We start from the raw sequence: 12,347 nt of genomic DNA, 5'->3' as shown, positions 1-12,347 counted from the left end.
GCCAGCCAGTGCGTTAAGCCCTCGCGGCATTCCTCAGGAGGAACCAAGACGTATTCCCATGGAGCCACGAGGACATGCCCGGGATCGATCCCTCTATCATGGTTCACAAGCTCAACGTGAACCCTGCATCCCCACCCGTCTGGCAGAAAAAGCGAGCGTTCGCTCATGAATGAGACCGAGCGATAGCGGAAGAGGTCAGGAAACTACTTGAGGCGGATTTCATTCGGGAAGTATATTACCTATAATGGTTGGCAAACATAGTCATGGTCAAGAAGCCTAAAGGGAAGTGGCGAATGTGCGTTGATTTCACGGACCTCAACAAGGCATGCCCGAAGGACAGTTACCCCCTCCCACGGATAAATGCTCTGGTCGACTCAACGACCAGACACCAGCTCCTAAGTTTTATGGATGCCTTTTCAGGCTACAATCAAATCAAGATGAAGGAAGCTGATCAAGAGAAAATGTCTTTCGTCACCAGCGAAAGACTTTTTTGCTATAAGGTGATGCCATTCAGGCTCAAGAACGTGGGGGCAACATACCAGAGACTAATGAACAAAATGTTCACGCACCAAATTGGGAGGAACGTACAAGTCTATGTTGGTGACATGTTGGTCAAGAGCCTGCGCGAAAATGACCACCTAAATGACCTCCAGGAGACGTTTGACACCCTTCGATTATACAACATGAAGCTGAATCTGAGCAAGTGCGTGTTCGGAGTAACGGCGGGGAAATTCTTAGGATTTATGGTATCCCAAAGAGGAATAAAGATCAACCCAGAAAAGATACGGGCTATCATGAAGCTAGAACCGCAAAGGACAGTAAAAGATGTGCAAAGCTTGAATGGCAAAATTGCGGCCTTGAACAGGTTCGTCTCTAAAGCAACGGACAAATGTCTACCGTTCTTCCACATCTTAAGGAAAACATTCGAGTGGGCGGACAAGTGTCAGCAGGCATTTAAAGACCTGAAAAAATACCTCGCCTCTCCACCATTGCTCAGCCCTTCCAAACCAGGGGAAGAACTCTATTTGTACCTAGCAATTTCGCGGGCAACGGTAAGCGTGGCCTTAGTAAGAGAAGATGAACTCAGCGACCCGTCTATTTCATAAGTAGGGGATTCTAGGGGGTAGAAGAAAGGTACCCCCTGATGGAGAAGCTCGCCTTCGTTCTGGTAACTGCAACCCGAAAACTCAAACCATGTTTCCAGGCCCATACCATCATCGTCTTGACGGATCAACCCCTGAAAAGAGCAATAAGCAAACCCAAAGCTGCCAGACAAATGGCTCTGTGGGTGATAGAGCTGAGCGAGTTTGACATATATTATCGACCACGAACTGCAATAAAGGGACAAGCAGTGGCAGACTTCATTGCCGAGTACACTCAAACGGAAGACAAGGGGGCAGACGCCCTCAAACAATGGAACATCCACACGGACGGATCTTCAAACAAGCAAGTTGGAGGTGCCAGTGTGGTAATTCAAACCCTTGATGGAGATAAAATCCAGTGCATGATTCGGCTAGACTTTCCAACGACCAACAACGAGGCCGAGTATGAAGCGTTGGTGGCAGGATTAGACCTCGCAAAGGTAGCCAGTGCCGAGGGCATGGTCGTACATTGCAATTCGCAGGTAATAACCAGTCAGATTAGCGGCGTCTACGAGTGCAAAAGTGAAAGGATGAAGAAGTACCTGGAAGAAGTCAAGAATCGGATCGGTAGCCTCAAAGTCACATTTGTCCAAATCCCAAGGGAAGAGAACAAATGTGCCAATCGTCTAGCAAAAGCAGCCTCCGCAGAGTTTATGATGGTCCCCGATCAGGTATTGTCGTTTATCCAAAATTCCTCAATTATTAATTACGGAACAAAAGTGCAGGAGTTGAATTCCGAAAACAATTGGACTACGCCATTAATAGCATACCTGAAGACGGACACATTACCAGACGGAAGAGACGCGACAAGAAAATTGAAAGTCCAAGCCTCGTGGTTTGTAATGATCAATGACGTCTTATACAAAAGGGGATTCTCACGACCGTACCTAAGGTGTTTGGGCCACGAGGAAGCAGACTACTTAATGAGAGAAGTCCACGAGGGTATTTGTGGAAACCATTCAGGGGCACAATCCTTAGCACACAAATTGATCTGAGCAGGGTACTATTGGCCTACAATGCAAAAGGACGCACAAGCCTACGTCAAAACTTGCGACAAATGTCAAAGGTTCAGTAACCTGATCAGGCAACCAACCAAGGAGCTGACACCCATGACGGCCCCTTGGCCATTCGCCCAATGGGGACTAGACATCAGGGGCCCCTTCCCGACGACAGCAAGGCAGCTAAAATTCCTGGTAGTATGGATCGACTATTTCACTAAGTGGGTGGAGGTAGAAGCCCTGGCAACTATCACGGAGAGGAACATCCGAAGTTTTGTATGGAGGAATATCATAAGCAGATTCGGGATACCAAGAGTGCTCGTCTCCGACAACAGATAGCAGTTCACAACAATGCGTTCAAAGACTTCTGTTCGGAACTAGGCATTAGGAATCACTACTTGTCACCCGCACACCCACAGGCCAATGGGCAAGTCAAAGCCACAAACCGGTCCTTGCTCAAAATCATCAAGACCCGACTTGAGGGGGCAAAAGGCAACTGGCCTGATGAGCTACCAAGTGTCTTATGGGCATATCGTACTATAGCAAAAACACCCACTGGAGAAACACCATTTAGACTAGCATACGGAAGCAAGGCTGTCATTCCAGCAGAGGTAGGGCTTACGAGCTATCGGGTGGAGAACTACAATAAGGATAAGAATGAAGAGGCTTTACGGCTTCAGCTAGACTTGGTGGACAAAATCCGGGCTACAGCAGAGCAGAGGTTGGCTCGATACTAATGGGAGGGTTCTCGCCAAAGAGAGCTTCTGTATCATCTGACTAGACGGGTTGAACTAATTTTTGCTCGGGGGCAGTAATAGCGACGGTTGACAAGTCCATCTCCGGATGCAAAGTCTTCACCTGACGAATGGCATCGTCAAAACCATCATTATACGCAAGACTCAGTTCCGTGATCAGGGCGTCAGAATCACGATACTCGCGTATCGCGACCTCCTTCGCCTGATGGACCTCCTTGTCCTTCTCCTCCAGAGCTTTCTTCAGACGGTCTGTCAGCTTGATACATTCATCCCTCGCCGTCTCAGCCATCTTATGTTTTTGCTCCTAGACGACCTTCCAGGTCTTAAGCTAGAGCAGCTCGTCCTCCATCACCTTGGTCTTCTCACGTACACAGTCAAGGGTCGTATCATGGTTGAGACATCGTCCCATTATGCCTTTCATCATAATCATGGCCTGAAAAAAAAAGCATAAGTTAAATATGAAAGGCAAAAGAGAGGGGTGAAAGGCGGACCATATGACAACGGATGAATTACCTGTGCAATACTGAAAAAGGCCGTCTCTCCCATCACCTCTGTCGAGTAGTTCCCCAAGTCCTCGTAGTCATCATTGGTTATGATGGACGAGAGCCTCTCAAGTGCGTACTTGGAATCCTCGCGGAGTAGGACAGGCAACTTCTTCTGGCTACTAGACGGACTTGTCATTAGGCCCTTACCAGCCCCATGCTTCACAAGGGTGACTGTCTTAGTCCCTCCAGCCATCAAGCCAATGACGGGCTCCAGGGAAACCTTGGACTGTTTGGGTGCACGATCACCCTTTAAGGGCTGTTTCCTCTTAAGTGTTTGTTTGCTGGAGCTCGTCCCCATAGCGTCCGCTTCAGCTTCTTTGTTTTTAGCAGCTTATAGTCTGATAGCCACTCTCCTTTTAGCATCGTCCATTTTTGAAAAGGTAGACGGGTGTGTAAAAAAAAAAAAAACAAAAGAAAAAATGATCAAGGAGGAACGACAGACTTACGTTGACAGGTGCGCTCTTCGTACTTGAGTGCCACTGGAGTTGGCTCGGGCCCGTCACAGTACCAGTGGATGGTGTTGAGGTTGACGAGCTTGGCCCAAGTCTGTTCCTCAGGTTTTGACTTCGCAAAAATTTTCTCAAGGAAGCTGAACTCCTCGAGAGTAATTTGTGGACGTCGTCGAACTGTAGTAGTTGCTATACGACGAGTTCATACCAAATGGGTTTAAAATGCCCCAAATCGTGTCGACAGGCATGTAATCCGTTTCCCCTGGATAACACATCCAGCCGTCTCCCTCAATGAAAAAGTAACGGCTCTTCCAATCTCTATTTGAGTCTGGGGTTTCATAGATCACTTTTAGGATTGGGCTCCTAGGAACGAAGCTATACATCCCCCTTGATTTATCTATCTCATCTGAACGGTAGCAGTGAAGGAATTCCCTTATCGTCAGCCTTCTTCTACCGTCCGACATAACTCTGTACAGGACCTCTATTGCTATAAAGACCGTCCAGGTGTTAGGGGATATCTGGCTAATGGATAAACCTAGGTATTTAAGAAGTTCGCGATGTAGGGAACTTAGAGGGAACCTGAGGCCTACCTTGAGCATCTGTTCATACACCCTGACGCCGTCCACTCCTTCACAATAGCATTTTTCTGACTTGTAGGGCAGACGGAGGGGGATGTAATCTGGGATTTGGTAACGGGCCCTAAGGGTATTAAAGTGAGGTTCTTTAATGGTGGATGTAAAGGCATGCACCGTCCACTCTGGAAGCATGATGAACTCCCTAAGTCCATCAGCTCCTACGACGGATCTAACTATTTGCTCTTCTTCGTCAGCTGAACCCTCTTCTATTTCAATCATCTCCATATCCTTATTTGTTGAGGACGGGGAGGATGAAGACGGACTACTCTCCTCGCTTAGATCATCTTGGTCTTTGGGACCTGACGGATATACCTCTTTGTAGTCTGCCCCGTCATGGACGACCGACTGGTTACTTGACGCACTAAACATTGTCTACATGTAATGACAAAACCTAAGACTCTGACGGGTTTGGAAAGAGCGACGGGGGCATAAAGTCTAAAAAATATATATAATATTAAAAAGTAAATAAAAATTAAAAAGAGGACGGATAAAAGATTACTTACCAAAATTACGGAATGGGCAAAGGAAACTGTAGACGATGGGTACAGGAGTGAACGGAGTAGTCTTTGATAGGTATGACGGACGCGCTCTAACAATATTTTTCAGTGAAAAGTAGAAAAATGAGAGGTGGAGGGGCTAATATTTATAGAAGAGGTGCACGGAAGACGAAGCGACACCTCGTTCTAAAACAACAGCCATTGAAGGGGTGACACGTGGCATGGGTCATAAATGTGTTACTTCTGAACTTGTCAGTGTACGGGGATAAGTTCGCGGAGTTATGTATCATAGTCAAATTGATTGAGGTTTTGAACTGTCACCCTTATGGGTCCGTTTGCTTATGTATGACGGATCTATCGGGTGAGGGGGCAACTGAAAGGGGAAAAACGTACGGCTACGATACCTAGTATAACGGAACGGGCTGATTATTGTTTATGGGCTAAAAGGTAGACGAGCCTGTTATGTGCAAGACCTGTCGAGGACGAATCCAAAGTGGACGGATGAGAAAGGAACGGACTGATTGGCCATGGGCCTGCTGGGACCTCTTAATAGGAATACTTGCGGCCCATTATCATAAAATCTTAAACAGAATCCTAATGCAAAAGGGATTCTAGAAATGACGTACATTGATGAAGATCTTCTCTATAAGGAAAAGACTTGTCCACCATGTTTTGGACTCTTAAAGATGATTTCTACAAGGAAAGGACTTCGACTCCGAGTAAAAGAGGTTCTAAATTAACCTGCGGAGGGTATTTGGCTGGCACCACACTGGTGCTCTCTGTAGATTTTTTCTCTTTCTTGCTGTGTAGATGATTTTTGGAGCGTGTGAGTGACATGTAATTCATTGGTGATTTTTCAGACATCATCAAATTCTATATTTATAATGTGGTTCCACATTTGATTCTAAAATTAAAAAATAAAACTCTTTAAGAATAAATAACTTATGACATATAGCACAAAATTGGAATTCTAATTTAGAATTTTAATTTGAATTTCTCTCAGTTTCACCTATTATTATTATTATTATTATTATTATTATTATTATTATTATATATAGATGGGAAATAACTCACAAATGAATACAAACATAAAGATAAAGGCTTTGAATTTGGTAAAAAGAAATCTGATTTCATCAATTCAATTAAATAAGCATTGTTTCTAAGAAAGTAGAATCTCCTGCTTTGCTTAGGCCGTAAAAGTTTTGTTCCTTCTTCGAAGGAGAGTTTGTTTTTTCAACGTCTGTTCTCAAGAGTATCACGTATACTCTTCAAGCTAGTGGTAATATATTTTTTTGTGGATTTGGGTAAATAGTTTTTAAAATTATCTCCCTCGAAACTGAACTTGTGAACAACCTGAGTGTACGATGGAACAACTAACAATGAGTTGGAACAATCTATCACTCTCGGATGAGGAGAGGTTTGGATTCGTACTCCCTGAAGATCATAGGAGGGGTGAATTTTTTATTGTTGCGAAATTCTTCACCTCACAATTCCTCCAAATGGAAGCAGTTGCTAGCACTTTCTGGCAACTTTGGAGGAAGACAAATGGTTTTAGAGTTAGGAACCAAGGAAACAATATTTTATTGTTTGTGTTTGAATCTGGCGGATGTCGACAAAATTTTAAAAAGCCAACCTTGGAGTTTTCATAAGCATCTGATCATCATGCAACAATATACAGAAGATGCACTAGTGCACGAGCTTGCTTTCAACCAAGTGCCATTTTGGGTTCAAGTCCACGACATCCTTACTAGTTTTCTAACTAGGACAGTGGCAGAAAATTTGTGCAAAATAATGGGTGATATTCAAAGATCCAATGGAGCGGTGAATGAGGATGGAGATAGTTTTTTTCAAGTGAGGGTGATGTTTGATATCACGTTGCCTTTATGTAGAGGTAGAGTCATTACCTTACCCAGTGGAGAGAAGAGATGGATTAGATTCAAATGTAAACGATTACCGAGTCTATGGTATTGGTGTGGGTGTCTAAATCACGATGATAGGGACTGTGAACTATGGGTTCAAAGTAATGTTACCTTAACCTTGGATCAACAACAATTTGTCCCCTTTTTTAGAGCATCACCATACAAATCGTCAGGGAAAGACGTGATCTATGTCCCCAGTTACTATGAGAATAGGGCAAGCAGATTGCAGGCACAGAGCAGGGATGAAGGTGGCTCTTATAATGTGGTTCACGTTCAGTCAAGGACTACAACTCTAGTGGACACAGAACCAACAGTGGCGGAGAAAGGGGAGGAGGAACATCAGATCGTGGAGGCAGTTACAGAGGTAATTGTGCAGCAAAGTTTAGGGAAGGAGATAGAAATGGTTGGAGCCATAAATGATAATTTTCAATGCTGAAAAATAAGGAAGTGATTATGACTAACATAAAGTGCAATGATTCTGATTTCCTTTCCAAAAAGGATGAATTTGATATGGTCTTTAACCAATCTAGCTCAGCTAAGTTAGCTGATACGGAATTAATGGGGGCAATATTAGTGGGGAATAGCATTGAAGTGTCCAACATAAATGCTAATTCCATTAAGGCAACATAATTGGAGTGCAACCAAACTTCTATGAAACCATCCCTAGCCACGTCCATGCAAAATATGCACGTGCCTACCAATCTAAATAATGTGGCTAGCAGATCAACGGCCAAGATTAATGATCACCCAACAAGCATTAGGGCTTGGAAAAGACTCATGCGCCAAGTTAACCTAGCTGGGGCTGAGAACAAGTGTGATGAAAAAATTAAGAGAAAATTGAGTACATGCATGGTGTCTTCCATAGACTCTCCAAGCAAAAGTTGCAAGTGATGAAGATCAATCCCTCGTCAGATTTAATGGTGGAGGGTGCTAAGCAACCCTGCCAAGAATCTTGAGTCTCTTAATATGGAAATGTCGTGGGCTTGGGAACCTAGTGATAGAGAATGAGCTCGGTGATTTAATCCGGGAAAAAGATCCCTTCATTGTGTTCATTGCCAAGACATGGACGAACGAAGCAAGGCTAAATAAAATAAAATAGAATTTACAATTTGATCACATGTTCTTTGTACATCAAATTCATAGAGGTGGGGGACTGGCTCTGTATTGGAAGGAAGCAATGAAGTTGACAATAGAAACGTCGTCAAAAAATCACATTGACTACATTATTAGGAAATGAAGCGAAAAGGCATGGCGGTTCACAGGCTTCTATGGTGAACCAAATACTCACAAAAGGTATGAGTCGTGGGATTTACTACGCCAACTCAACTCACAATTTAGTTTACCATGGTTGTGTTTAGGTGATTTCAATGAGATAGTGAGGCAGAAAAGAAAGGTGGTAGCAATCGGAGTCATGCTCAAATGCAGTTGTTCAGAGAGGCCATTGATGAGCGTGGATTCATAGATATAGGGTACAAAGGTAGTCCTTTCACGTGGAAAATTTTTTTTAGGAGTGGGGATTCAATTTGGGACAGATTGGATAGAAGTTTAGCAAATAATGAGTGGTTGATCAAATTTGGAGGATCCTCGGTGCACCATCTAAATTGCAGCACCTTTGACCACTCCCCCCAATGGATTATACCCGAAATCATTCATCCAACTAGCCAAGAAAAACCATTCCGATTTAAGGAGATGTGGCTTGCTAAGAAGGGATGTCTAGATACAGTTAAAGCCAAATGGGACAAGCACATAATTGACAACATTGCAGCAAGTATTGTGCCAAAAATTGAGAGGTGTGGTTCGGCCTTATGGAGATGGAGTAGCAAAAATTTTGGTAGCATCAGAAAAGAATTACAAAAAAAGAATAAACTCTTAGCCAAGGCAAAGTTGGAAGCACTACTGACAAGGGTTAATTTTAAGGCACGAATGCTTAGAAGTGAGGTGAATGACCTCTTAGATAAGGAGACAAGGATGTGGTTTCAGTGATCCCACTCTCTTTGGGCTACATTTGGAGACAAAAACTCCAAATACTTCCATAGTAAAGCCACCCAACGTTATCGAAGGAACAAAACTGAAGGAATAAGGGGGAAGTGAGGGGCAATGGAAGTCGGACCTGAAAGGCATAGCTGAAGAATTCACAAGATTTTACATCAGTTTGTTCTCTACCTTAAATGATTGCCAACCTAAGTTGGTTTTGGACTCAATCCGAAGCCTAGTGACTAAAGACATAAATAGACAATTGATTGCGGACTTTATGAAGGGTGAGATTAAGTGGCTCTAAATCAAATAGCACCTCTAAATTCTCCGGGTCCAGACGGGATGCCACCACTTTTTTTCCAACACTATTAGGATCTTATGGGTAAGGATATCTTAACTTCTGTTCTATCCTTTTTAAATTTAGCTTCATTTCCTGAAAATTTAAATAACATATTCATCACATTAATACCAAAAGCTAAAAATCCAGTATTGGTTTCTGAATTTTGCCCCATCAGTTTATGCAATGTATTGTACTGAATCTTTTCTAAAGTGCTAGCAAACAGGTTGAAGAAAATCCTCCCACATATCATAACTACCACATATCATAACTAAACATCAAAGTGCTTTTACAAAGGATTGTCTAATTTCAAACAATATCCTTATAGCATTTGAGTCACTCCACTATTTGCACCACCACAAGTCCTCTAAGGATGGTTTTATGGCTTTCAAACTTGATATGAGCAAGGCTTACGACCATGTGGAGTGGGCTTTCATTGAAAAGATGATAAGAAAATTGGGGTTCAATGAAAAATGGATTACCCTCATGATGCTTTGTGTGTCAGCAGTCTCCTATTCAATCCTCATAAATGGTGCACCAAATGGTTTTATTCGACCAACAAGAGGCATTAGACAATTAGCCTTAAGAGGAGACATTCATGGCTTCTCTATCTGTAGGAGAAGTCCCACACTAACTCATCTCCTTTTTGCAAATGATAGCTTGTTGTTTTACAAGTCAAATGAGGAGGAATGTGAGAAGGTGTTAGAAGTCTTACAAACATATGAAAGGAGTTCAGGCCAGCAAATTAATAAGGTAAAGACCACAGTGTTCTTAAGCGAGTCCACTATAGAAGAGAATAGACAAAGGTTCAAAAATATCTTGGGGGTAGAGGAAATTCGAAGTTATGAGAAATATTTGGGGCTGCCATCATTAGTGGGGAAAAACAAAAAAGCGAGCTTTAATTATATAAAGGAGAGGGTGTGGAGGAAATTGCAAGGGTGGGAGGAAAAACTACTATCTCAAGCGGGTAAAGAATTCCTTATCAAAGTAGTTGAACAAGCTGTCCCTACTTACACCATGAATTGTTTCAAGCTTCCTTTGGGCTTATGTAATGATATTGAAAGCCTAATTCAAAAATTTTGGTGGGGACAAAGAGGGGAGAGGAGGAAGATCCATTGGGTTAGATGGGGGGGAGCTTCAAAGACCTAAGGATGAAGGAGGTATGGGTTTCAAAAACCTAGCTCTATTTAACGATGCTCTCTTGGCCAAACAAGCATGGAGATTACTCCAAAACAAAAAACTCTGTTTTCTATAGAGTTTTCAAGTCTAAATTTTTTTCCACATTGTTCACTCATGGAGGCGGCAGAATCAACAAATGGATCTTATGCATGGAAAAGTCTTTTAATTGGAAGAGAAGTGCTCAAGGAAGGGATGAGATGGAAGGTGGGAGATGGGACAACCATTCCTGTATGGGATGACCTGTGGCTACCATCCAATTTCTTCCCATTTGTCTCTACACCAACAGTCCAAGGGATGGAAGATATACTTGTGTCCTCATTAATTAACACGGCTTCAAACAGATGGAACTTCACTATTCTGCGTAGCATTTTTCTTTCAAGAGATGTGGAGTTGATTGAGTCAATTCCTTTGAGTTCAATTTAGACAAATGACAAGCTGATTTAGCCCTTTACTCCATCAGGGTCTTACTCAGTAAAATCGAGGTATAGTTTTTTGCATAAATCTCAAAGTTTTGACAACAATGAATACCATCCAGAGAACACCAAACTGTGGAAGAAGGTATGGAGTTTGGAGGTCCAGCCAAAAATTAGAAACTTCTTATGGTGAGCTATAAGGAATTTGACGCCAACCAAGGTTAACCTCAGGCGGCGTAAGATCATCGCAAATGATATTTATGAGCACTACCAAGCTGAACCTGAAGATGTGGTACATGCTCTGTGGTCTTGTCCAATGTTGTCACCGATGTGGATGCAGGAGGTACAATGGAGCTTTCATTCTACATTGCACGCTGTGAGCTTCAGGGAGATAGTGGAGTATATCATGGAGGAAGGAGTGGATTTGGCCCTATTTGCAACAATTATTTGGACTATTTGGTACTGCAGGAACATCATTTTGACTAGCTCTCGCCTATTCCCTGTTCAGTAGATTATGCAAGAAGTTTGGAGCACCTAAACAACCTATCTCCGAACCACCTACCCAAAACCATCAGGTGGGACCACCAACGACCACCAAAACATCAGGTGGAAACTACCACCTTGGCCAAACTTCAAGGTTAACTTTGATGACGTTGTCTTCCAAGGTGAGTAGCAAGCTGGGGTGGGAGTCATTATCTGAGATTGGAATGGACAGGTGGTTGCTTCCATGGCAGAAGCATTCCCTTTACCTTTCTCGATCACAACAGTGGAAGTTATAGCAGCAGGTAAAGCTCTCAAACTTGCTCGTGACTTGGCTTTAACTTCCATTGTGCTTGAAGGAGACTCAAAGACCACCATTGATGCCCTTTTGTGCGAGAGCCCTGTAGACATCAAAATTTTATGATGTATTCACAACCGTCCGATTGTTCATGATAAAATATTTGTGATCAAATTAATCTCCAATTGATGACGTGGATGATCAGCGAATGAAATCAAGCCACGTGGCAACATCAAATGAAGAGAGTCATATGGCAGCGTCACAAGAAAAGACCTATATGGAAAGTTCTTATTAAATGAAATACCAAATTAAATTCATAATTCAACTCTCAATAAATGCTGAGAGAAAATTCCAAATTAAATACTATTGAGTTTCCTATAAATAGAGGCTTCTCATATGAGGAAAAAAAACACTTAGAGAGAAAACACTACTGACGCTTTGCCAAAATAGAGAGTCATCTCTAAAGTTCACAAGAATTCCATTGTTCATCAAGGCTTATTCCTACTTCTTCAAATCAAAGTGGGGATTCTCCTTTAACTTAGTCCGAGATCAAGCCAAAGGCCCTCACATCAAATCAAGCACATTCAACTATTCATTCACTCAGGAACATCAAAGCACGATTCAAGATCAAGCTTTATAGCCCCTTCAGATCGTAACGTTTCTTGGAGATCGAATCAAAGGAATTTATTGTACTCATTCATTGTAAGATTCATATAGAGGATTATA

The 12,347-nt window shown here is 42.6% G+C and overlaps 2 protein-coding genes across 2 annotated transcripts; both read left to right on the top strand.

Annotated features, from left to right (window-relative positions):
• Nucleotides 1–263: 263 nt before the first annotated feature.
• On the top strand, nt 264–2,877 carry LOC136064769 (uncharacterized). The gene is made up of 3 exons (XM_065766951.1): nt 264–1,052; nt 1,205–1,813; nt 2,440–2,877. Exons 1-3 carry the CDS (start codon nt 264–266, stop codon nt 2,875–2,877), a joined length of 1,836 nt encoding a protein of 611 aa, XP_065623023.1.
• A 5,752-nt stretch (nt 2,878–8,629) lies between these two features.
• LOC112023571 (uncharacterized) lies at nt 8,630–11,747 on the top strand. Its single transcript, XM_024056183.1, has 3 exons — nt 8,630–8,708; nt 9,580–10,004; nt 11,559–11,747. Exons 1-3 carry the CDS (start codon nt 8,630–8,632, stop codon nt 11,745–11,747), a joined length of 693 nt encoding a protein of 230 aa, XP_023911951.1.
• The last annotated feature ends 600 nt before the right edge of the window (nt 11,748–12,347 follow it).

Source organism: Quercus suber, unplaced genomic scaffold (genome assembly GCF_002906115.3).
Source record: "Quercus suber isolate HL8 unplaced genomic scaffold, Cork oak 2.0 scaffold_2, whole genome shotgun sequence".
Lineage (NCBI taxonomy): Eukaryota > Viridiplantae > Streptophyta > Magnoliopsida > Fagales > Fagaceae > Quercus > Quercus suber.
The sequence above is the reverse complement of the archived record's forward strand: the minus strand, read 5'-3'. Positions and strand labels throughout refer to the sequence as shown.